The sequence below is a fragment of the Drosophila novamexicana genome, unplaced genomic scaffold, assembly GCF_003285875.2.
Source record: "Drosophila novamexicana strain 15010-1031.04,08,12 unplaced genomic scaffold, DnovRS2.1 tig00000870-arrow-arrow-pilon, whole genome shotgun sequence".
Lineage (NCBI taxonomy): Eukaryota > Metazoa > Arthropoda > Insecta > Diptera > Drosophilidae > Drosophila > Drosophila novamexicana.
Genome location: NW_020824830.1, coordinates 1,297,486 through 1,321,077, shown reverse-complemented (window position 1 = coordinate 1,321,077; position 23,592 = coordinate 1,297,486). Strand labels below are relative to the sequence as shown.

General features: G+C 48.3%; 1 protein-coding gene across 3 annotated transcripts; it reads right to left on the bottom strand.

Annotated features, from left to right (window-relative positions):
• Nucleotides 1-876: 876 nt before the first annotated feature.
• On the bottom strand, nt 877-23,035 carry LOC115764607 (histone-lysine N-methyltransferase trithorax). Of its 3 annotated transcripts, none has more exons than XM_030707752.1 (10): nt 22,734-23,035; nt 16,031-16,499; nt 13,816-14,922; nt 12,501-13,075; nt 11,693-12,267; nt 11,423-11,632; nt 2,742-11,358; nt 2,543-2,676; nt 2,297-2,472; nt 877-2,222 (listed from the first exon to the last, which is right to left on the bottom strand). In XM_030707752.1, exons 3-10 carry the CDS (start codon nt 14,824-14,826, stop codon nt 2,049-2,051), a joined length of 11,472 nt encoding a protein of 3,823 aa, XP_030563612.1. In that variant the 5' UTR covers nt 14,827-14,922; nt 16,031-16,499; nt 22,734-23,035; the 3' UTR covers nt 877-2,048. The 3 variants fall into 3 exon arrangements, with proteins under 3 accessions (XP_030563612.1, XP_030563610.1, XP_030563613.1); XM_030707750.1 differs by having other exon boundaries at nt 13,816-14,919; XM_030707753.1 differs by lacking the exon at nt 22,734-23,035 and adding an exon at nt 20,957-21,029 and having other exon boundaries at nt 13,816-14,919.
• Between the last annotated feature and the right edge of the window lie 557 nt (nt 23,036-23,592).

The window sequence follows — 23,592 nt, the reverse complement described above, 5'->3', positions numbered from 1 at the left end:
AAAAATTGCGAATAATCCAACAAAGGTAGTTTTGTAAGGGACACGTGCACCTTAAAAATAAACTACTTTGAGGTCTAGCTCGCACCTTTAAAGCAACCAAACAAATTGGATACTTGCAAGTCCCAGTGTTAACTGGTCGATATATTTGGACATATTCAGAAACCGCATGTCCAAAAAATGTCAAGAATTAAATATATCTGCAAAGTGAAATTTATATGCGAACACATTTTAATGGAACACCATTTTGTGAGTCTTTCACCGTGCTCGGAAAATAATCATAGTCGGGTTGCTTATAATCAAAAGAAAACCACATTTATTAAAATAATTTATTCTGTAGTTTATTAACCTTTTTTCTTTAGGGAATAAAAATATAAAATTCCTTGACGTCGGGCAAAAAGTGCCCGCGTCTGAATGGCTGCCAAAAATGCTGTGGAACTTTGCCTGTACATTCGTATGCTTTCTAGCTTTCGTGTGATTCCGAATCGAACAATGTAAGTTTTATAGATAATGGTCGATTTCTCAGACCAAATTTTGACAAAAATACAAATACAATACGAGCTAACTGTAGGCTAAACTGAATCAATTCATATATATAACTAATAGAATACAAGGGAGCTGCTTAATAAATAAGGATTACTTTTAAAAGCCGGCAATAAGAGGCTGACATAATGCATTACAAAAAATATTAAACAATTGTACACATTTAAACTAATCATAAATTTAGAACACAATATTGTTTTTAGCGATTACAAACGAATTTTACAATTTACATGGACACATCTCAAAGCACAATTACAATTTAATATGAATTACATAAATCAAATGCACGAATACGTGCTTAATTAAAAATTATAAATATGCATTTGTATTTGTTTTTGTTTTTTGCTTTTCTTTTTGTTTTTACAATTAAATTGGTGTTGTCTGTTCACAAAATAATTTCAAAGGTGATGCTTAGTTACTTGTTGGTTACCCAATACTTTCATACATCTGTATGCGTGTGTGCCTGTGTGTGTGTGTCTGTGTGTGTGTGTGTGGCATGTTTAAATATATGTATTAGGTTAGGCCAGTGGATTATTAGTATCTGTAATAGTTAGTTAGTTCAATTGCAACAAACGTAAATACTCAATTTGCATGTGTGCATAATTCTACATAAAATAGTTTCATCTGTTTTTTTTTTTTGCATTTTAGTTTTTTTTTCTTTTTCTATATACTTAGAGATTTGTTACGTCTTATGCATATTCTTTTAAATTACCTAACACTTTTTGTTTATATTTACAATCTAACACAAGCCCCTGTAAATAATCATTAATTGGTTGCCCAGCGATTTGGACCTAAACGGGTTGATAAACCGACCAAACCGCTAACGCTATTAGTTACAATACATATATTTATATATATCTTGATCTTGATCGTGTGATTTTGCAACATACTCATGCCCAGGTTAATTATGTTAATAATAGAATCTTTCAAGCCTTAATATACTGAATTTCATATATGGTAGCTAATACATATGTATACATATTTAATGCATAATTTAAACATATTTCATATACAGTTAAACCATCTTCGCTGAATACTGAAATCATCGAGTTTTCCCATGTTTATGTATGTGTGTATATTTGTGTGTGTGTGTGTGTGTGTGTGTGTGTGTGTGTGTGGGAGTGTAAATATGATTTAGATACACGTTTATAATTATATATCGTACATTTTATATATCAATGGGTCTGCCATATATGGGAAGCCTATATGAGCACGTTGCATAATATTGTAATGAATGTAAATATATATTAGTTGTATAAATATATACGAATATGTTTAGGATATATATGTGTAATATCAACGTTTTAACTCTTACATTTACAACTGTTGTATCTAGCGTCTAATTAAAATGTATGCTATCCAAATGAAAATGTATCACGATTGACCAAATATTAGATCGAAATAACCGTTAACTACACATGTTTCCTTTTTGCTGTATTCCTTCGATGAGTATGTTGAGGACGGGCGCACTGCGCCAGCCAAATTGGTTGGATTATATAAGGTTACGCCTAGTTTAAGTACTTGCGGCAACGCTTTGATCCGCACGAGCAGGGTATTTTTTCATCCTCGAATGGGAACTTGTAGTCGTAGGTCAGCTCCTCGCCCTGCACGATGCGCCGCAGAGCAAAGATGATGATGTGCTTGTGGCCAAGTATGTCAACGACCTTCGAGTAGCAATTCGGCTGCAAAAGGCAAAGCAACAAAAAAGCAAGATTAGCTGGCAATTTAGAGATGTATCCCAATCTTTTTAACTTACCTCACAGGAGTGATTGATAAAGCGCGCCGCATTGCCACGCATTGTGGCATCCACTACCAGGTTGTCGTCGATCTTGAACATGTAGCAGCCAATGCCACGGCTGTCGTAATACCGCTCCCGCTTGTCGGTCAGCGTAGAGCGTATCAGTTCTCCGGCGTACTCGATAACCATTTCACCTGTGCGATTTGCAATTTAATAATAATTAATTTCAGTTAAGCCAGAGCAGAGAGAGGGCGCATCACATACCTGCTTCGATGTCCTTGGTGCAGTAGAGACCGCGTCCATGGATGTGCGAGCGGAAAACGCCCACGTAATCCTTGTAGGTCTCCTTCAGCGTACGGTACTTCATAGCCATGGGCAGATTGCTGCCAGTTCCGCGTCTGCAAAAGAGTGTCGTCAATTATTAGTATGGCTAGCAGATTGGTCAGAGGAGTCTGCGACCTACCTGGGCACCAGCTCGTTATCGGAGGGCTGCACAAACACCTGTATGGGCTGCTTTCGATGCCTGGACGCCAACCAGCTGAACATATCGTATTCGGAGCGACTTACGTATGGCTCGCAGCGTGCGCACTCATATGCATTCTCCTGCAAATCTTCCTGATCCGAGCCGTAATCTATGAGCGCCTGCGCATCCGCCCCAGCGCCAAGTGCTGCCGCATTGCTGCCAGCTGCGCTGGCCGCGTGTCCACCCCCGGCAGCTGTGGACACATTGCCGTTGCGTTTATGATATTTGGGCGTGTACTTGACGCACTTCTCCACGCCAGGCAGCTGCTCGATCAGATACTTGAGCGCGTTCGTCTTGAGGCCAATCATTTGCACGCCGCTCATATCGGCCAGCGGACCTTCTGGCAGAGGCGTTAGACCATGAGCGCGCCGCGCCACCTGCACAGCCTCAAACACCTTCTCCCAGATCTCGGCAATGGAACTGGACTTGTAGGTGAAGCCATCTTCGCTTTGTATTTCGTACAGCAGATGTGGCCCGCTTATCTTCTTGGGGTCACGCATTGGTGGCGGTTGCTGTGGAGCAGCTGCGGTGGGCACCACATTGGGTGGCACGGTATCCGGCTGCTGTTGTGGTACATCCAGCTTGGGCTTCTTCAGATCCAGCTCGACGCCCGCCTGCAGCTGCTTCAGCTGCAGCTCATGTGCCTCGGCCATTTCGTTTATGTAGCTAGCCGCTGCCTCCACGGCCTCGGCGGTGGCCGTAAAGGTTTCATCGTCCGTGGATACTGAGCCGGCGGCAGTCGTGGCCAGCACATCCTCAACCATTTGCTGATATCCAGCGCTGGCTTCGACTGTCGTCGCCGTGGCTATGGAATCGGCACAGTCATCGTTCGTCAGGTTGTCCAGAATTTTGCTGATCTTCTCCTTCACCGCCGGCTCTTCGCTGTCGGACATCTCGTGGTCGTTGCACGCCGATGTGGCCATCTTTAGGCTAAAGTCGTCGTCGTCGTCCTCATCCTCCTCGGCATCATCCACCTGACCTAGTCCCTCAGTGCCGCCGCCGTCGCCGGTCTTCATACTGGCGTAGTGATCCTCGGTGTCCATAGGCACTGCCTCCACATTAAAGCCATGCTTCTCGAGCAGACAACTGTCGTTAGACGTAAGCTGAAAGCCATTGTCCACCACCATTTCCATATGCTGCTGCTGCTGTTGCTGCTGCTGGCACGAGGTGGCCTCGAGCAGCATCAGATCGTTGTGTTTGGGTTTTTCCAGCTGAATCTGCGCCTCCGACTGCTTCTCAAAGATTTGCTCGCTGTATATGGGCTCCTGTTGCTGCTGCTGCAACTGCAAAGTCGTTATGGAATTTGTCTGCTCTAGATTATCCAGCGCGATGTTGGTCTTAAGCTCCGTCTCGTAGCCCGGTGACTTCTGCTCAAGCTGCGCATAGCATTTGACAATGGGTTTTTGTGTGGACGCGCCCGCAGCCACTGGTTCCTCAATGGGCTTGGGTGGCGTTGGTGACTGCACGACAACATCGTTGCTCAGCGGCGTCGGTTCCTGGCGCTGCTGCATTGGCAGCACCCGATTCGTCGGCCTGCTGTTGATCGTGATTGTGCTGTTCTGCTGTGTCACATTGCTATTGCTGTTGTTATTGGCGCTGGCCGCCAGCGGCTGCTGCTGCAGCGGATTGACCACATTGGTGGGCAGCGAATTGCTGGCATAGTGCTGCAGTCGTGTGGCGTTGCCATTGATCAGCTGCTCCGCCGGCTGCTGCTGCTGCTGTTGTTGCGACTGCTGCTCCTGCAGCTGTATGGGCTGCGCCTGCGCCTGCAGAGCCGGCGTGATCACGAACTGGGTAGCTGCCTGTGGCTCTGCTGTATTCACTATGCTGATGATGGGCTGCTGCGCGGGCAGCAGCTGCGGCACGGACAGCTGTTGTTGTTGCTGCTGATGCTGCTGCTGCAGCTGTTGTTGTTGTTGTGGCTGATGTAGTTGTTGCTGCTGCTGTGGCTGCTGTTGCTGTTGTTGTGGGGCGGGCGGCAATCGCTGCTGCAGCAGCGCCACCTTGGGCACCTGGTTAACCGCCGCTGGCGACTGCTGCTGCTGGTGATGTTGCATTGATGCTGCTGACGTGGCCAGCTTGGGGGCCTGCTTCATGATCTTGGGCTTGACCTCCACCTTGTGTATGGGCCGAATCAGATTCGTCTTCTTCTGCAGCGGCTTGGAGGCAATGCTGGGCGGTGCACCGCACGTGCTGCCCGTCTGCTGGCCCGCCGCTTGCTTGTTCTTCAGCTCGTTAGCCTGCTGCTGGCGCTGGAACTGTGACGTCAGCTTCAGATTGGCATTGCCCGCCAGCTGTTGCTTAGGCTGCATTTGTTGCTGCTGCTGTTGCTGCTGCTGCTGCTGCTGGATCACGTTGGTGGGCAGCACCTTGTTCACCACCTGCGATTGCTGTGGTTGCGGCTGCACCTTGCTCAACACGGAGATGGGTGCCTTGTTTGCATTTGTATTGCGCTTCATCTGCGCCACGGGCGGAACTTTGGCCGTAACCACCAGCGGTGGCGCATAGTCTGCCGGCATGGTCTGCTGTGTGGACGTTGTGGGCGTGGTCTGAAACTGAAAGCCAGCATTTTGCAGCAGCTGTGCGGTAGCATCATCGGTTGCCTGCGTCTGGCTCTGCTGCAGCCAGCTCGTGTTGCCGCTCGCATCCACCGCATTATTGAGGACCACATAGCCAGCGGGCAGGTCGACAATGGGTTCGATTTTGCTGGCCTGGAACACTTGTGTCGTCGTGGCCGAGAAGCTGGAATTCTGACTAAGCACACCCGGCATGGCCGTGGACACGAACTGCTGCGATGACATGACCGTGTTCTGGACGATCGTCTCCAGGCCGTAATACATGGGCTGCGTGGCCAGTATGACCTGCGGCGTGGCGGTGGCAAACTCCAGGCCCGTGCTGCCGCCGCCAGTGGCACCGCCCAAAATGAGCGGCTGCTGCGCCGTGGCGCTTTGTGTGCCATCTGCTCCGGTGGTCAACTGCAAGGTCTGCGGCTGGATGAGCGTGCCAATGACCTGGGGCTGTGTCTGCAGCTGTCCGGTTAGCATCTGCAGGCCTGAGTTTGCCGGCGCTGTGGTCAACATGAGATTTCCGCTTGCGTCCGTTTGCAGAAATGTGGCACCGCCGCCTGGAGCTGTCAGGAACGTAGGCGTGCTTGTCGTCTGCTGCGGCTTAAAGTCATTTGTTGTTGGTATCGAGATGTACTGCAGCGGCTGGTTCTGGCTGCCATCCCCGGTCACAAACGAGATGATGTTCTGCGCCTGCGTCTGCGGCAAGAGCAGCTGCTGCGTCTGCGGCTGCGCGTTGCTCTGGAAGAGTAGCTGCGGCTGCAGCAGATTTTGGCCCAGTAGCTGCGTCGTGCCCCCATGCTGGGCCACTGTGATGGGCGTCTGTTGTTGTTGCTGCTGCTGCTGTTGGTGCTGTTGGTGTTGCTGTTGGTGTTGTTGTTGTTGTTGTTGTTGTTGATGCTGTTGCTGCTGTGGCTGGAGCTTGGCCTGAATGGGCTTCACTCCGTGCGCGGACTTTAGTTGCTTTTGCTTGGCCGCTGCCGTTGCCTGCTGCGCCGCCTTGGTGGCCACCGTTTTGAGCGGCTTACTCGCGTTCCGCAGTGGCAGCACGATCTTCTTGTCGCTGTTAGTTGCCTGCAGCGTCTGGTATGTGGCCGTTGGCATCGCCGCCGGCGCCGCTGTCTGTAGCAGTTGTGTTGCAGCTCCATTGCTCTGCGGCAGTTGGATGAACTGCTGTGTGCCATCTGGATTTGTGGACAGGGCTATCAGCTGGGGCTGCGCCTGCGTGCTCATCGTCGGCTGTGTCAGGGTAAAGCCGCCGCCCAGATTGGCCGCCAGGTTCTGCAGCGAGTTTGCATAGAGCTGCAGCTCATCGTTGCCATTGGACGTGGCTTGAGCCGCATTTGGCTGGGACAGAAAGAAGCCATTGCCCAGCGACTGTGGCTGCAGCTGCAGCGTCTGCAAGCCCTGCAGACCCTGCACGCCGAACTGCCCCAAGGTGGCCAGGTTCTGTACCTGTGGAAAGGACGTCTGCAGATAGTTGAGTCCGCCCGTGTTGCTGAGCGTAGCGGCGGCCAGCGCCTGCTTTTGCAGCTCATTGAGGCTCTCGGCGCTGAGTTGAGCTGTGCCCGTTGTGGTCTCCGACTCCGATTCGCTGGTGGACATCGGCTCACAGCTGCCCAAATGCCGCTGAAAGGAGTCGTAGTTGCGGTACGTACATTGGCAGCGCTCGCACTTCACCTGCCCCGTAAACTGGGCCGTGGACAGATTGCCATCGCTGCCAATGATACGGTATTCTGTAATGGAGTCGTCCACGCCGTCCATTTGCATGATCTTCAGCTTGGCGGATTCTTCACGCGATTCGTTCTTCTCGAACAGGCACTTGGCCGCACTCCACGTGAAGCTCTTGGTGCGCATGGCCGAGCTGCCCTCCGCGGTCAGCTCGCTGCTGCCGCAGACGGACTGACGCCGCGTGATGCCGGCAACGGTGGCCATTTCCTTTTTGCTGCGCTGATTGAGGCTGAGCAGCACACCCTCGGCAATGTTCTTGGAGAGCTTGCGCCGCTTGAAGGCCGCAACGCTGCCGCCGTCCAGTTTGGGCCAGGACCGTGTCGGAGCCGTGGCCGTCTTCTTGAGGACCTCGCCGCGCTGCTTCGCTTGACTGGAGCTGCGCGCCGCGCATAACATGGCATCCTCGACAGGATTGCTGGCTGGCCAGCAATTGCTCAACTCCAGTTGTTTGCTTAGGCTGTTCGAGTTGCGCGTGTCCTCATCGCAGATGCTCACCGAACCGCCGCCCGTTTGGGATGTGGCCGTTGTGCCATCCTTGGACTGCTCGCTCATGGCAAACAGTTCGTTCTTGTCGCCCAAATCCTCGTACATGAATATGTCCAGCATGGAGATGCCATCGAGCAGCTCATGCGGCAAATCCTCGAATATGGCATCCTTTATCTCTGGCGGCAATAAGTCCGCATTCTGCTGCGGCTCCTCCTCGGTATTCTCGTCGGCGGGCACATACGAATTGGGGAACTCCGCCCAATCCGTGTCCAGCATATCACTGCGCGCCAGGCTGCTGTGCCACCGAGCTATCTGCGCCAGGCCGAGCTGCACCAGCGAACAATTGGGATTGGTGTGATCGACGGTAAAGTTGCGTCCAGCATCGAGCGTCAGCGAGCTGGAGTAGCTGTTCTGTATGGTGGTGCGTACCGTGTACTCGACTATCTTCCAGGGCTCCTTGGAGGACCAATAGAGGCGGCTGCACAGAAAATTAATCGGCACAATCGCCTCAAAGGAGTCGGAGAAGCGTGGCACAATCGAACCCAGCTGCCGCACCTCCAGCGAGCCAATGTGGAACTGCACCTTGGCGGGCTCAATCAGTTTCTTGCGCTTGCGATCGAGCTCCACGTAGACGGGACGCGACACCTCAAAGTTGGATTCGTAGGTGACGCTGGGCGAGCCATTCGCCTTGAGCGCATTGCGTGCATGAGCCGGGCAATACATGGACTTGTCGGTGAGGAAGGCGCAATCGATGCTGCGCGCACAGGGATAATGATAGTGTTCGCCGCACGACTTGACATTGCAACCAACGGTGGCGCCTCGATTGCCGCAGACGGTGCACTTAATCATACGGCCACGCGCCACGGCACTGTGCACATTCTGGAGCGAGCCATCGATTTCTTCAAAGACCTCGGCGGACCACATGGCACAGTTGATGTGCACCCAGCAGTCGTGGCCACAGTAGAGCAGGCGCGCCTCCTCGCCAGACAGACCCTCGCCGCTCTTGCGGCAGAAGAGGCAGACGCGCGTATCCAGACGTGTCTTTACCGCGCAGCCGCCCAGATCATCTACATCGTCGAGCGGTATGTCCAGGAGGCCAGTGCGCGGTGCCTGCGATGCGGTATGGTGCTCGGCATATGTGGTAGGTGACTCCTCGAGTTCCTCGTAGCCGCACGACTCGAACATATCCTCCTCGAGCGCATCTGTGCAGGCCTTCGTTTCGTTCTGGAACCACGGAAACTGCTCGCTCAGCAGCTCCTTGTAGGCAATGTCCAGCTCATCACAGTTGCTCTGCTGTATCACCTGGCTCATGTCGTAGTTGAACTCCGCCAGCGACACGTACGCATTGCTGGCGATCTTCTGTTTGATGTCCACCAGGCTGAACGATGGCGACTGACTCAACGGCTGCAGGCAGCTGCATGGCACCGGCGTCGACGGCTTGCGATTGGTGCTGTGCTGCTCCTTGAACTCGTAGATATCGTCGCTGTTCTGGCTCTCGCCATCGCTGCCCAGACCGTTGTAGGTGAACTGCAGCGCCTTGGGCTGCAGCTTGCCCTGGCTATGAGCCTTGCCGCCTGCGCCTCCGACTGAGCAGCTGCAGCGCAGCTTCTTGCGCGGACTGAGCTTGAGCAGGGCGCACGCCTGTCGCGACTTGCTGAGCAGCTTGAGCACACTGTACAGGCTCGACTTGAATTCCTCCATGACAGCCTGACGCCACTCGTCGGCCTTGATGCGGGAGACATCGCAGCGTCGCGCACACTTCTTGCATATGAACTCAATGGATTCGGGCAGCGTGCTCAGGAGATTGTACTGCTCATCGCTGAGGCCCTCGCACTTGGAGTGCACCCACTGGTTGCAGTCGCCGCACTCCATCATCTTCAGATCGAAGTCGTTGTCGTCGTAGCACTTCTGGCAGATGGGACAGAAGTTGCCCTTTTTGCGCAGCTTGAAGCAGGCGGTGCACATGGGCAGGTTGCCTACGAACTTGGACACCTTGGTGGTGGCGCAGGATTTGCACTTCAAACAGTTGACACAGATGAGCGGCCGATCGGCGCCCAGCAGACGTTTGCTGGTGCCCAGACAGGTGCTGTGATAGTTCTTCTGGCATTTCTGGCACTTCACCTTCGATCCGGAGGACATGTTGCACGTATAGCAGACGGTGCAGCGCGGGCACAGCCAGTTGAGCCGTTGCGTTAGCTGATTCAGCGCCGTATTGGTGGCCGCTGAGATGGTGCAGGCATTGTTCGATGTCTCCAGCAGGCTGTTCATCAGCGTATCCTCAAACGAGCTGTGCTTCAGATTGTACTCGTCCAGCACACAATACTGATGATACGGCTCGCAGCAGCAGGCGCAGAAGATGAGCGGATCCAGGCCAGTTGAGCCGCACAAAAAGCAGAGCGCACGCTGCGCCACTGTCTCCGTAACGATCAGGCCGAAGCCCGTTTGGCACACCTCAGCCGGATCATAGTTCTCCCAGAAATCAATCGAAATCAGCGCCTTCAAACGATTTACCTCCTTGGCCAGCGCCCGCCGACTTTGTGTAGCAGCCGCCTGGCTGCTGGAAATGCTGCTGCTGACCTCGATGTTGCGCTGCTTCTTGGTGGCCACCAGACCGCTGGCAACTGAGGTCACGGTTGCTGTCGCATTGCGCGTGGTCACCTTGCCCTTGGACGAGCCGGTTGTGGCTGGCGTCTTCTTAGCCTCTGTTTGGGTATTTGACTTGCTGCTCCTTGACTCCAGCACGCTCTTCACAACTGGCTGCGCTTCGGCTGGTGCCTCAGTGGGCGTTAGTATGCAGCTGGCACAATTGTCGTTTTCATCGATGATCATTTGCACGGGCTGCGGCGATTTGGGCTTTTTGCTGATGGCCTCTGGTGACGTTGTCGTGGTCGTTGGCGCTGGCACTGTCTCTGCCGCAGCCAGCTCCTCTTCCTCGTCGCCAAAGGTGGCCAGAGGTTGCCCCAGCACTATGGATGCACTGCGGCACACGTGCTTTACACGCGGTCCCTTCAGATCGATGCGCTGCCGCTTCAAGTTATCCGGCACCGTCGATGCGGAGGCTGCCTCAGTAGTCTCCAGTTGGCTGCTGTTGGTTGCCGCTGAGCTAGTGTGAGGCGTGGAAGAGCTTGCCGCTGGAACTCCTGTTGTCGCAGATGATTGTTGTTCATCCTTTTGAGTCTCTGGCGTGTTGGCCTCTGTGGTCTTTTTGGCGTTGGGACTAAGCGGTTTCTCGGCTTCTTGCTCCCTTGCCTTCTCCTTGTCCTGTTTGGCCTTGCGTGTGGTTTTACCTGGCGCAACGGCTGCTTCACTGGTGCTGGGCACGGGACTCAGGCCATGTGCCTCCTTTGACTCTTTGGCTTTTTTATTATCGCTGCCAATTTTTAAGAACAACGGCTTTTCGAGTATTGCGGGACGCAACAGCGGAGTACCGCCAAAGGTGACATTGTTCTCGGCCAGAGGATTCGATTTGATGCTGTTCACTGCAGTCTCTGCACTGGATTTCCACTTGATGGTCGTGCTCGACGATGCTGAGCTAGTCGGCGCCGTGAAACGCAAACTGGCCGTAGGCGATAACAGCTCCGGGCACTTGTCATCTTTGGGCGCCACCTCCTCGCGCATGCTGGCGGGCAGTATGGCACTCAAGCGGCTTCTGTGTCCTGCGGGCAACTGGAGTGTTGCCAGGCATTTCTTAAGCCAGCACGCCTTGCAGCGCTCCTTGTACAGCTTCTTGAAGTTCTTTAGCTGGCTCTTGAGCGATAATATGCTGCAATTGCCACCTGTTGTGATGGGAAATGGTATTCAGAGATTTTTGACATAGAAGGGATTTTATGAACTGCTTACCATCTGTGCACTTTAGCTGCTGGCCAGACTGTGCTGCGCTGGAGCTGGAGTTCGAGTGCATGGGCGTTGAGAGCTTGGATATCTTTGTCATTCTCGAGTTGAACTTGCGACAGACCTCACAGGCAATTACGCCGTATTTGCGGGCCAACGGCGCGTCCTTGTTATTAACTGGTGCCGAGCAAACGGCGCACGTCGAGGCCGATGCAACAGCTGCATTATAAATAGAATCAAGTTGAGCAGGAGAGTCAATTAGAACAGTTACTCGCATACCTGAATTGGCATTGTTGAGCGCGCCAAAGGATAAAACATTCGCTGACGTTATGGCACTTGAAGATGCAGGCAAAAGCGTTGTCGTGGGCAACGTGGGCTTGGCGCTTACAAATGATCCGCTCTTATCCGTTTGGAATTGCAGGCGCGGCTGGCGCAGCACAAAGCTGCTGTTTACCTTCGCGGTGGCAAAGCTGGCAAATGTTTCCTTGCCAAGCTTCTGGCTTAGCGCAGTTGCTGCAGACGACGACGACGAGGCGTGCGCTTCGCTGGCAAAGTCGCCCAGACCAAAGTAGTTCTTGGGCTTGGGTTTGCCAATGGCATCGCTCGGGTTCTTCTTGCTGCAAATGCCGCCCACCTCCAGCAAGCGCTTGTTGGGCTTTATGATGCGCGATGAGCGCGTGCTCCGCTTGGGCAGCACAAAATGTTTATCCATGACCAGTTGCCTGTCGTCGATCTCCTTTTCATCCACACTGGCCGTGGTTTCGGCACTCTTTTCGGACGCTGCCTCCTCGTTATCATCCGCGTCTTCGTCATCAATGTCCTCATCGTCCTCAATTGCATCGCTGCTTGCCGAGCTACAAATGAAAATTAACATTTCTGTTTTACTACGAACTCGATCAAGTTTCTAAAGGATTTCAAGATATCCGCATGTGAATATTTAACTGCATCGTTAATTTTTTATTGGCTTTTGGCTATCATAAAGAGAACTGCTCAAAAATGTAGCATACTTTGGGGTTAGCCCAAACTAGTTTTGATCGACTGAAGGTGCGAATAAAATATGTATACCTGATTATTAATTATGGCTTACCCGTCATCATCGTTGTCTTCAGGTGTTTTGTGCTGAGGCTCCTGCTTGCGAAATGTGACACCGCCCGAAACGGCGTCCTCATCGTCCATTGGGGCGCCAAAAGCGCGCGACAGGCCAGAGCCAAAGAGATTTGTCGAGCTGCTGCTGGATTCCTGTATGGAGGCGGACGGGGCATGCACTGAGCGAAACTTCAGCGAATTGAGCTTGTCGATGTTCGAGTTCTTGTTGAGTATCTTGGAAAGTATGGAGGGACGCACAATGAACTCGCTGCCCCTGCAATAGTTGAGCGGTCGATTCAGGCTGTCCTTCTTCATGATGGAGACGAGCGGCACACGATTGTCCGGGTTGTAGAAACGCTTGACCACCGACTTGTCATCACTGGTTTCGAGTATGTTCTTGAAGGTAACCGTTTTCTTTTGCTTTGTCGCCGCCGGCGCCCCTGGGGCAGCAGCACTCGTGCTGGCCGCCACCGCATTGGGATTGTGATTGGGATTGGGACTGGAGCCACTCGATTTGACTGCATCGGCTGGGGCTTCCAGGCCGGCCTCATTGGCCATTTCGATTGAAGCCTTTAGCTGCAAAAACATAAACGACAGGTTAGTCATAAAGGTTCCACTCGATGCCTCTTGGCCAATCAATAATGCATGCAGCTAAAACAAGTAAATGAAAATGAAAGAACAAACAGAAAAAAAAGAGCAGAACAAGTAAAAGAAAAACAACTACATGCATGCTCGTAAAAACTAAAGCAGGCGAATAAGCATGCAAAGCAAAACAAAGCAGGGCATGGGGATACACGAATCCAGGTGTGGGATGCAGGCGGCAGGGAGTAAGTGCAAGTTTTGGGGGAAAAACAAGTTATGTGCAGGTAGAGAGACAGACAGGCAGGCAGGCGTGCGGGAGGGTAGGGAAAAAAAAGCGCGAAAACGTCATAAGAGCCAATTAAGCAGGTAAGCGAGCAGCTCAGGCAATAGGTAGACAGGCAGGCAGGCAGTCAGGCAGGCGATAGGGTAACCACTAGTTAGTTGGCAGCCAAGATCCGGGGCGCATAATTTAGCGCCCGACTTGACGGGGTTCTTATTTACATTGCCTGAAATGGGGCAGAATAAGCAAATAACACGCAACACACAAAAGACGAGACACCACAAAAAAACAACACAAAAAAATTAAAAGAATCACTGAGTTAAATCGGCTTTAACTTATTTGTTATATGTATTGCATATAGGTAGTAGGTGTGCGTGTGTGTGTGTGTTGCATTTATAAAGCGGGCGCGTAGCGTGTGTGTACAGTACAACATGAGCTAAAGAAATCCACTTACCATTGCAACATCTTCGCCAGCGCCTGCTGCTGCTGCTGCTGCCGCAGTCGCTGCTGCTGCCGCTGCTGCGGCTACCTCGACCACTTTTGGCTCGACGCTGGCAAAGGGATTCGCCAGCAGCAGGCCGGCAGCAGCTGCACCTCCCCCGCCCCCAGCAATTACAGCCAGTGGCGTCCCAGGCAAGCTTGATGCCGACATCGACATCGACGTCGACGTCGCTGTTGCTGTCAGCGTCGCACTCGCTGACGCCGTCGTCGTTGTTGTCGTAGGAGCAGCAGCACCAGCAGCAGATGATGATGATGATGATGATGATGCGGACGCTGAAGGGCAATTAAGTTGCAATTGCTGCTGCTGCTGCTGCTGCTTGAGTTTCGACGTCGAGGGCAACATCACCTCGGGTCTGGCCAGATTCAAGTTTTTGAATTTTTTATTCCCTCCTTTGCGTGCACGCTGCAACGCACTGGGGCCAGGCACAAATGCAGCGGCGGCGGCAGCGGCGGCTGTTGGCTTCTTGTCATTGCCGCTGTCATCGTCGTCATCTTTATTTGTGTCCTCGGCATCATCGGGCCCGGCAGCAATGCAGTTATTAGGCTCCATTTGGTTGCCTTGATTGTTGCATTCCTTGACCTCGGCCGGCGCTGTGGCGCTCTTATGGTGGCTGCCACCGTTTACATTGCCGCCATTTGTTGTCTTGCCGCCCGTGGATGAGCCATTGCCGGTGCTGCTACTGCCACCTTCGGTGGCTGCGGCATCCGACGCACCGCTGGACGCACCTCTGTTGCTGCTGGTCGCGGCACCGCTTGGCGCATTATCATCGTCATCGTTATCACAATTGTTGCCCTTCTCCCGCGATGCCGAGGAGCCGGCGCTCTGTTCGGTTTGCTGGTGCTGCTCTGTTGTTGCCGATGTGGCTGCTGCTGCGCTCGCCGCCTCATCCTCCAATTGTAGGACACTTATCCGCTTACGATTAATCGACTTGGATGGTTTCCCGGGAAACTTGGAGCGGCCCATAATATACGCACTTGCTGGTCGTTGATTTTTTGCATTTGCATTTGCATTTGCATTGGCAAATCGTTGCTGCGGCACAAACTTTCCTTGCAACGGCTGCTGGCAATGCAACAAAATAAACCAAAAACACAAATAACAAATAAAACAACAATGTTCACGTGAGCCCAAAAGACCGGTATTAGCAAAGAGGGACGCCAATAACAACAAAAACAGCATCAGCAGCAGCAGCAACAAGAGAAACAACGTCAGCCAATGGCTGTGTAAGCAAACCACGTTTGGAATGCGTCAATTTCCCCCTTGAACGAACACTCACACACATACGCTCACACGGACAGCCGTGGACTGGCTGTTGTTGTTGTTGCTGTGGTTACCGATTCCACTCCACTACACTCCACTACCCTCTTCGAAAAGCGCTTCACGACTCGTTTCGTTAGTTCCTTTATTATTTTTTTTCGTTTAGCTTGTTTTCGCGCGTGTTCCTCGCTCCTTGCTTTGCAAATTACAACTACTAAAGCCGAATGGCCGAAGGTGACGTCGCAACGCGCGGCAGCCGCTTCGTTCGCTTCGTTGTTTTGCTTACGCTCTCTTACGCCTCTCGGCACACACACGAACACACGAACGCTCTCTCGAGCGCTGCTCTCTCTCTCTCTCTTTCTCGCTCTTTCTGTTCGCTCTCTGGCGCTCCTGCCGCTGCCGCTGCGGCTGCCTCTGCTAAAGGTGCAATTGCAGCTGCCTTTGTCTCGCTGTTATTATTGGTTCGGCTCCTGCAGACGATTGCCACGTCTTGCGTGACCACCAGCACACACACACCACCTTTTCACGCTGCTGCCACTAAATATATAGTTTACAACAAAAAAAATCGTCACAAGCGGCAATAACAACAACTGCTGCTGCTTCTTAGCTCCTTAGCACGCGCTCGTCTTTGTCGTTTATTACACAGACTCCTGTCGCGCCCTGCCTGCCTCCCTCTCTCCTAATGCCTTTTTTACGCTCTCGCTCTAGCCTGCGCTCTTGCGACGCGTTAATCGCAGCGATGTTCCCTCCCCGTCAACGTTTCATCGACGTTTTAAGTGGTTTTTCTACTTCAGACTTGAACTTTTTCTACTTCGCAGGATTTTCTTGTTATTCACTGTTGTTGTTGTTGCTCTGACTGCTGCTGTTGTTGTTGTTGTTGTTTTTTTTTTTTGCTAGGAATTGAAATTCTTACTGTTGTTGTTGTCGTTGTTGTTGTTGTAGCCCACTACCCTGTTAAGTGGTGGGTTTTCCTTTATGACTGCCTTTTTACGACAGTTTTTCTTTTCTTTATGATGTCTTATGGTGACGCGAGCATGAAAATTCTTCTTTTTGCGCGTTTAGTTTTTCTGCGTTTTGAGTTTTTGCTCGCTGTATTTACAATTTTCCACATTGCTGTACTTTCGCGAAACGTTGCTCAACTATGTTAACAGTTCGGCTGCGGCTGTCTCATCAGCAACAACATCATCATCAATATCATTATCATTGTCATCTACATCATTACATACTAACAACACACTCACAATCACAGAACTTATACTAGCACACTTTTTGCGCATTTATATGCTTTATGTGCGCGCGTGTGCTTGCATGTGACTCTCTGTGTGTGTGTGTGTGTGTGTGTGTGTGCGCGAATTTTTTTGTCTTAGCGCGATTTCTTGAATCTGGAAAAATGATTGAAAAGGGGGGAAAACAAAGTAGAAATTTATTAGTTCGCTTCGTCGCAGTTGGCAAACAAGTTGAGATTTTTACTGTGTGGGTGTGCGATGACTGTATGAATGTGTGTGTGTGTGCGCGCTTGTGTGTGTGTGTGTATGAGTGAGTGAACATGTCTGTGCACGGGTGAATGTATTTCTATGCTACGCTGTTGTTGTTGTTGTTGTTGCTGCTGCTGTTGTTGTTGTTGTTGTTGCTTGCAGGAGCTGCATGTGACGGTTAACCAGGTTTTGTGAACTACTTAATGGCTGATGGAATGAGAATGAGGTGAAAAACGTTCAACTGCGTGTGCGCCACACAACCTACCGAACGACCGCCCGCCCACCCTTCCCCCTGCCCCCCTGGCCATAATCCCACTCCTTCGATGACTTGTTATTGCTGTTCTCTTTATACTTTTTGTTTTCCGTCGTTTTAACTAGCTACTGCAATTGAGTTGGCCCGAGCATTGGCTGCATGCATGAGTCAGTCCGTCCATCCGTCCATTCGTCCGCTCGTCAGTTTCTCAGTTCGTGTTTGGTTGATTGTTTTTGTGCAAAAGGTGTTTGTATTTGCCTAAAGACACACGACACAACACACAACACGACACGACACTAGGCGACCCGGTAGCGGCACCAATTACCACAACAGTTACGACTGTTTCTGGCACCTGGCCTGGTCTGGCCTGGCCAGGGCTGGTTAGCTGTTAGTTAGTTAATTATGCAGCTAGTCAATCATGTCAACTGTACTCCAAGTGCAGTTTTGCTTACTGTTTAGTTTGTTTTTATTTTTCTTTTTGGATACCCTGTACTCATCAAATTGCCCAAAGAGGGCATGTCGTGCTCGCCCCAAAATTGACCAAATATTAATTTATTCTGAATATTGTATTTAAGGTTTAATACTCTTAAATGCATACAATTGAAAATTTAAATCTAGGCCTATGGAAATGGTTGAATTTTAAATAAATTAACTGTGTATTGGTCCGAGATTCTGTTCAAAATTTAAAGCACATCCAGAAATTAGAATCTATTAAATCTAATATTCTTGTGTAGGATGTCGAGTTATTTAAACATTTTGTAACCGAGAAATAAACGCTCGGATTTTGTTTCTTTACGGCTTTCGTCTGATTAAACTCTTTAGAGGGTATTGCCTAGCCGGGCATTGTTGTAGTTATGTATTGCAGCTCTAGCCAGTCAATTAGTCAGTTTCCCATATACATATCGTAAGAAAATGTGAGCAACTGTGTCTGGGATTGCAATTCGAATCGCTCGCTCTGGCGATTTTCTTTTATCTCAGCGCCTTAAGCAGGCATGATGTAAGCATTAGGTTCAACTTGATTGAATAACGCTTAAATGCATATAATTACATTTCATCCATAAATGTGCATGCGTATTGCGATTACACTAATTGCAGACAGATATTCGCACGTAAAGTCAATTTAAATTAATTATATTTAAAGCGATTCAAAGTGCTTGATATATACTCAAAGATCAGGTTTAAAATGCTTAAATATATGTTTGTTTATCTACGTGCGTCCAGACGGACAGCTCTCTTGAGCGGACATTGGACTAAGACACTTTAGAGTCCTACTTTTCTACTATTCTCTCTCATATTATAGATGCAATAGTTCGGAACTTAAGTTCTTGTCATCTACAAGGGGTAATTACTTTGCGACCCTTTTAAGTTAATTGCATTTACCGTGTACTGTGGTTATTTACACGGTATTAGAGTGGTTAACAGGCCGTTATTCTATCATTAATTGATTGCATCCAGGTGGCACGAGGGATAGCTAAGGGTTGTATACGGCTTGTTTTGTTCGATGATATCACGATGAGCGTATGCAAATTATTTGAATTGTGAGATAGGATCTATAACAATTAAATAACAATGGGAATGCTAAAAAGCATTAAATGCATGTGAAGAAAATTGGAATCATGATGCACACATGTATGTATTCTAACTGTTGGCCGAATAAACTGACAGATGACATAACAAACTAAAGGTTAATTCGCTCAAGCTCAAAACAATTGTCAACAATTTAATACTCTGCCGAGTCGCTCGACACACAGCTTACAAGCTAAAAACTACGCTTTAAATTGCAAATTGCAAATTGCAAATTGAACAGATGAACACACGGTGACACATAAAGCTGGCAAACTAGAATTAATAACAGCGTGTGGTTGACATTAATTAAGTAAATCGCTGTACAATTACACATACATACACTCACACACATGCTCACATACATACGCATATGCCAAATGACACTGACAGCCGCAGGTATCAAGCGCAGGTATATTGAACTAATCAATAAAATCTCGCTAAAGATGACAAAAGCCGAGTGGATGGCCATCACAAATGCGGCACACGGCAACGCAAGCAGAGTGTAACGACTTAGACATACCCTGTTATTTCAGATGAAAAAAAAGTCGTACTAAGCAAGGATGTGCCAGCACGGAGGGGGGCATAGAGAACAACTTTAGTTTCGATCGAGACTATCTAGAAGATGTAGACCTGGCTTAGATTGAATGTCGACAAGGTTTAATATAGCCAACTTAAGACAAGGCAAACATAACTTTAATTAACAATTTCATTTATATATATACATATATATAAATATATTCCATTTACATGAAATTCAATGTATACAAAAGGCTTCTCCTTTTAAAGGCCAGTCCGTAGGTCAATAGCAAATGTTAACTCAGTTTTAGCCCGATTTTAATGGATGGCTTTCCGAAAGTCTATTTCATAGATCTTTTAAACTTTTTTTTTAAATTTTTTATTATTAATTGAATATAAGGTAATAAATTATGTCAATTTCCATATTGTAATCTTGAACTTGATCGAACCCAACAGCTGATTAACTCGCAGCTAAAAGAATGCGTTACACATTTCGTGACTAAATTAGAATACCCTTGCAAAGGGTACAACAACAACAACAACATAAGCAATTGATGGGCATCATTTGAATGCTACAAATAAATAAAAGTCACGCGAGGTGCGAGGGGCGTGGCGCAAGGTGGAGATGAAGGTGGAGTTGCTGGCGGTGGCTGACAACAAACTGCATGCATACATACATACATTTAAACAACAATCTCCAGCGAAGCCGAGCCGAGCCGAGCCGAACCGAACCGAAGCATCAGCCGAGCTAAAACGACAGCGACAGCGACAGCGACATCGGCATCGACAACGACGTCGACGTCGACGTCGAGGCGCGAGGCCGCACACACACCTTTAATTTAATTGCCATCAATTATGGTAAAAAGATTAAGAAATCAAAACAAGCGCAAAACGTACAAAAACATGAATAAGGCGAATGAGAAGCAAAACGAAACGAAATGTGTACAGACAGATAGACAGACAGACAGACAGACTGTCACACAGCCACGCACACGCACACACGCTCAGACAGGTAGGCAACGGCAACGGCATAGACAGAGACAGAGAGAGCGACAGCGACATACTCAAAGAGCCGCACACACAACTTGCAAATTGCGAGTAATTGAGCAGATTAAAGTCAAGCAGCGACAGCAACAGAGGAGGGAGCAGACCAGACAGGCGAGCGGCATCAACAACAATAACAACATCAACAACGATGCCAAGCGAGATGTCGATTGAATACCGAATCGGCTGACGAACGATTAAAATCGTGAGCACGACAATCATAACACCAACACGAATGCACGCCGAGCTTCTAAATAGATACATGCGTGTGTGTGTAAAATGAGTGCTACAAAATATGCACACCCATACACACATGTTGGTATGTAAATTGGCATAAAATTATGCAAAAATGCCAAAATTATATACATGTATATGTGTGCATTTATGTGTAGGCCAGACCAGCAAGACAACACGAAAAAAATGAGACCAAAGACCAGTGTAAATAAGAGCGCAATGGAGCCGAACAAGAGAAAGCCAAACAGGCCAAGCGGAGCAGCTGAAGAAGTTGAATTAAGCAGCAAAAGACAACAAGCAACAAATGTGTCCCGACCAGAAATAAAAAGAGAGCGGGCGGGAGAGAGAGAGCGAGAGCGAGAGAGGGAGAGTAAACATGGGTGCCGAGGCCAAGTCGATGCGAAGGTGGGGGCCAATTATCGAGCATTTGCGGGGGTGTGAGAGAGAGAGAGTGTGTGTGTGTGTGTGTGTGCGAGTTCGGCATAGGTGAATGAGGTGCCCAAAAAGACGTTCAAATCAAAACAAGCAGCGAAGGTAAAAGAAAATGTGCGCGCCAATATGTGGGAGCGCAGCCCATAAGTATTGTACGTGTGTATGTATGTGTGTGCTTGAGGAGGGTATGAATGAGCACTAAAAGCTGAGCGTGAAACGCAGTTTGATGCTTAATTGCCACGAACACAAAAACAACAAGAACAACGAGCGCAGCAGCAGCAGCCAATGTTAGATGGTGTTCTGCTACTGTTTGATTTACAGTTGGGATGAAAGAATTTCTCAGCACGACACGAGCACGATAATTTAAGTAACTAAAAATTTGTTTAAATATTTAATAATTTAGTATTTTTGTTGTTTTGACATCTTTTCCAAATCAAGCACGGTGTACTTTAATTTATAAGTTCTAGTTTAATATAATTTTATCTAATTGAGACGTGCGTGCTCGTGTCACGATTGAAGACACGACCCAGCTCTAGTTTGATTTGCTTTTGTTGGCGGTGGCGTTGGTAATTATGTGTGTGTGTGTGTGTGTTGGTGGTGGTGGTGGTGGGTTCTTTCCAAGTGGCAGCAGCTGCTGCACGCACTGCGAAATTTTGGGCAGAATGTTTAATACAAATGAGAACTAATATTTTGGCTGGCAATGTAAATAACTTAAGCACATTTGCGAGGTGTGTGCGTTAAGTTGACTACAGTTGCAGTTGCCGTTGCGTCAGCTCAGCAGAGCGTAAAAACAGACGGCAACAAATTTGCGACGTTTCAATATTTCAGGCATTAGCCTACGGCCCACTGGCCGCTGCTGCCGCTGCTGCTGTTAACTTTGAAAGGCAAATTTGCAAATAAACTAATACATGCACACACATGTGCACACACACACACACGCACAATTGGAAATACATACATACATACATACAATATGAGCAATTACTCATTTAGCGCGTAGTTTCTCACGCTCACACACTTCAGATTCGGAATTCGCAGTTTTTTTGATCGACAAAAAATGCCAAAGCAAAGATGGTGTCAAGAGAGCGCGCCCGAGAGAGAGGGACACAAACACACACATAGCATATGCAAATAAATATAATAGAAACACGTAAAAAATATTTCGTAATTATTCATCAAAAAAATTATCATCAGCGTCCGCAGCAGCAATAAAAGCAATAACAACAATAACAAAACTGAGAGAGCAACAACAACAACAGCAACAGCAACAGCAATGACAGCGTCGAGCTGTCGTAAGCAAAGCAACTCGGGCCAATCGATTTGCCTGTTTTTCATTTTATTATACACATATTGTGCATGTGTATGTATGCATGTGTCTGTGTATGCACATAATTTATTAAAAAGTTTTAACAGCAACGCAAACGATCAGCGCAATTTTAGTTATAAATACAAGCACTTGGCCGCTTTGGTGCGTGCTAGAGCCGAAATGTGGGAGAGACAGAGAGAGAGAGAGCGAGGGAGAGAGAAGCTAACATTTGATTTGAAATGAGAGCCACGACAACAAAAACAATTAACTGTAGGTACTCACTAGACACATTAAACTGTTATTTGTTGATGTTGTTTTATTGGTTTGTTTGTTGCTGTTGTCTCTATTTTTCGCTCTCTCGCTCCCGATGAATGTGTGTGTGTGTGTGAACCGACTACCGTTGTTGTTGTCCAACTTGCTTTCTATAGTATTTAATAATGCACGTATGTTTGTAAATAACGAAACGACGTAGATAAAAATGTATTTAGATACATTTAATAGTATAATTTGTAGGCTTTGGCTATTGGGCGCCGTCGCGATATTCGTTTCACTGTAAACTAACTACAACAACTATACATGACACTAATCTAACTATGTATGTACGAATGTAAGTAAATGTACGTATTTATGCATGTAAATGAGGTGTTAGTTTAAGTGTCAAAATGCATTTGTTAGAAACGATGCGATGCGATGACTACATAAGGGGGAAAAAAAAAACAATACGCGAGGTCTGACTCATCGGTCAAAACAAATGCGCCGACAACGCCTGGCCGTAGAATTGTGTATTTACCTTTTGATGTAGCTGTTCCTTAAATTGTTGTTGCTATGTATCCAACTATTTTGGGTTTATGTTAAAACATAATTCGCCTTGCACAATTGCACAAGTGCACACACAAAATTGAACATTCAACATTCAATGCACACGACTTGTTCGTTATTCGGAATTTTTCGTTTTTATTTTCGTTCACTTATTTGTTGGCTTTTGCTTTGCTCTCGCATTCGCCTGCTTGGCGCGCTTGCTCTCTCATTGACGAAACATAAAACAGCGCAATGAACACTCACGCACACAAGCACACATTGAACACTAGCTTACGCTCTTTCTCTCTCTCGCGCCCGCGCGTTATTTATACATATATACAGTTGCGTGTGTGCGAGCGAATGTCTGTATGTATTTTACGATGATGAAAAAAAGGCTACCTCTTCACAAATCAGGTTTTCAGCTTTTTATTTCACATTTTAAGGCATTTAATAATGCAATTTGAATAACTATACACTTCATAGAACACTAATAAACACTTTTCACAACAAATTATCAATTTTTTGCGACATTTGCCCGATTTTTAACGAAATTTCTCGAGCAGCTTCTGTACGCTCGCAGTTGCCAGATATCATCGCGTATCGATATTAAAAATGCCATTCTGCGCAGATACCGCATTATCGATAGTATCGCTACTGCAGTATGAAGGAATTAATATCGCATTTCCTTAAAGACAACAATAATGATTTACTAATTGAATAATATAATAGTATTTGAATGTAAGACTATTACTGAAAGACGTAAAGCCAATAAGTTGATTTTTATCGACCGTTTAGTTTAGCCTACACCAACTACTAACTCAATTGGCGATGTTAAGTAGAAGTCGCATTGT

What these genes read in the sequence shown, in the direction of transcription:
- LOC115764607 (XM_030707752.1), bottom strand. Translation starts at nt 14,826, where the DNA reads ATGGGCCGCTCCAAGTTTCCCGGGAAACCATCCAAGTCGATTAATCGT. An exon ending in GCTCAACAATGCCAATTCAG is followed by an intron (nt 11,633 to 11,692) that starts GTATGCGAGTAA and finishes TTTATAATGCAG; the next exon opens with CTGTTGCATCGGCCTCGACG. An exon ending in GCAGCTAAAGTGCACAGATG is followed by an intron (nt 11,359 to 11,422) that starts GTAAGCAGTTCA and finishes CCATCACAACAG; the next exon opens with GTGGCAATTGCAGCATATTA.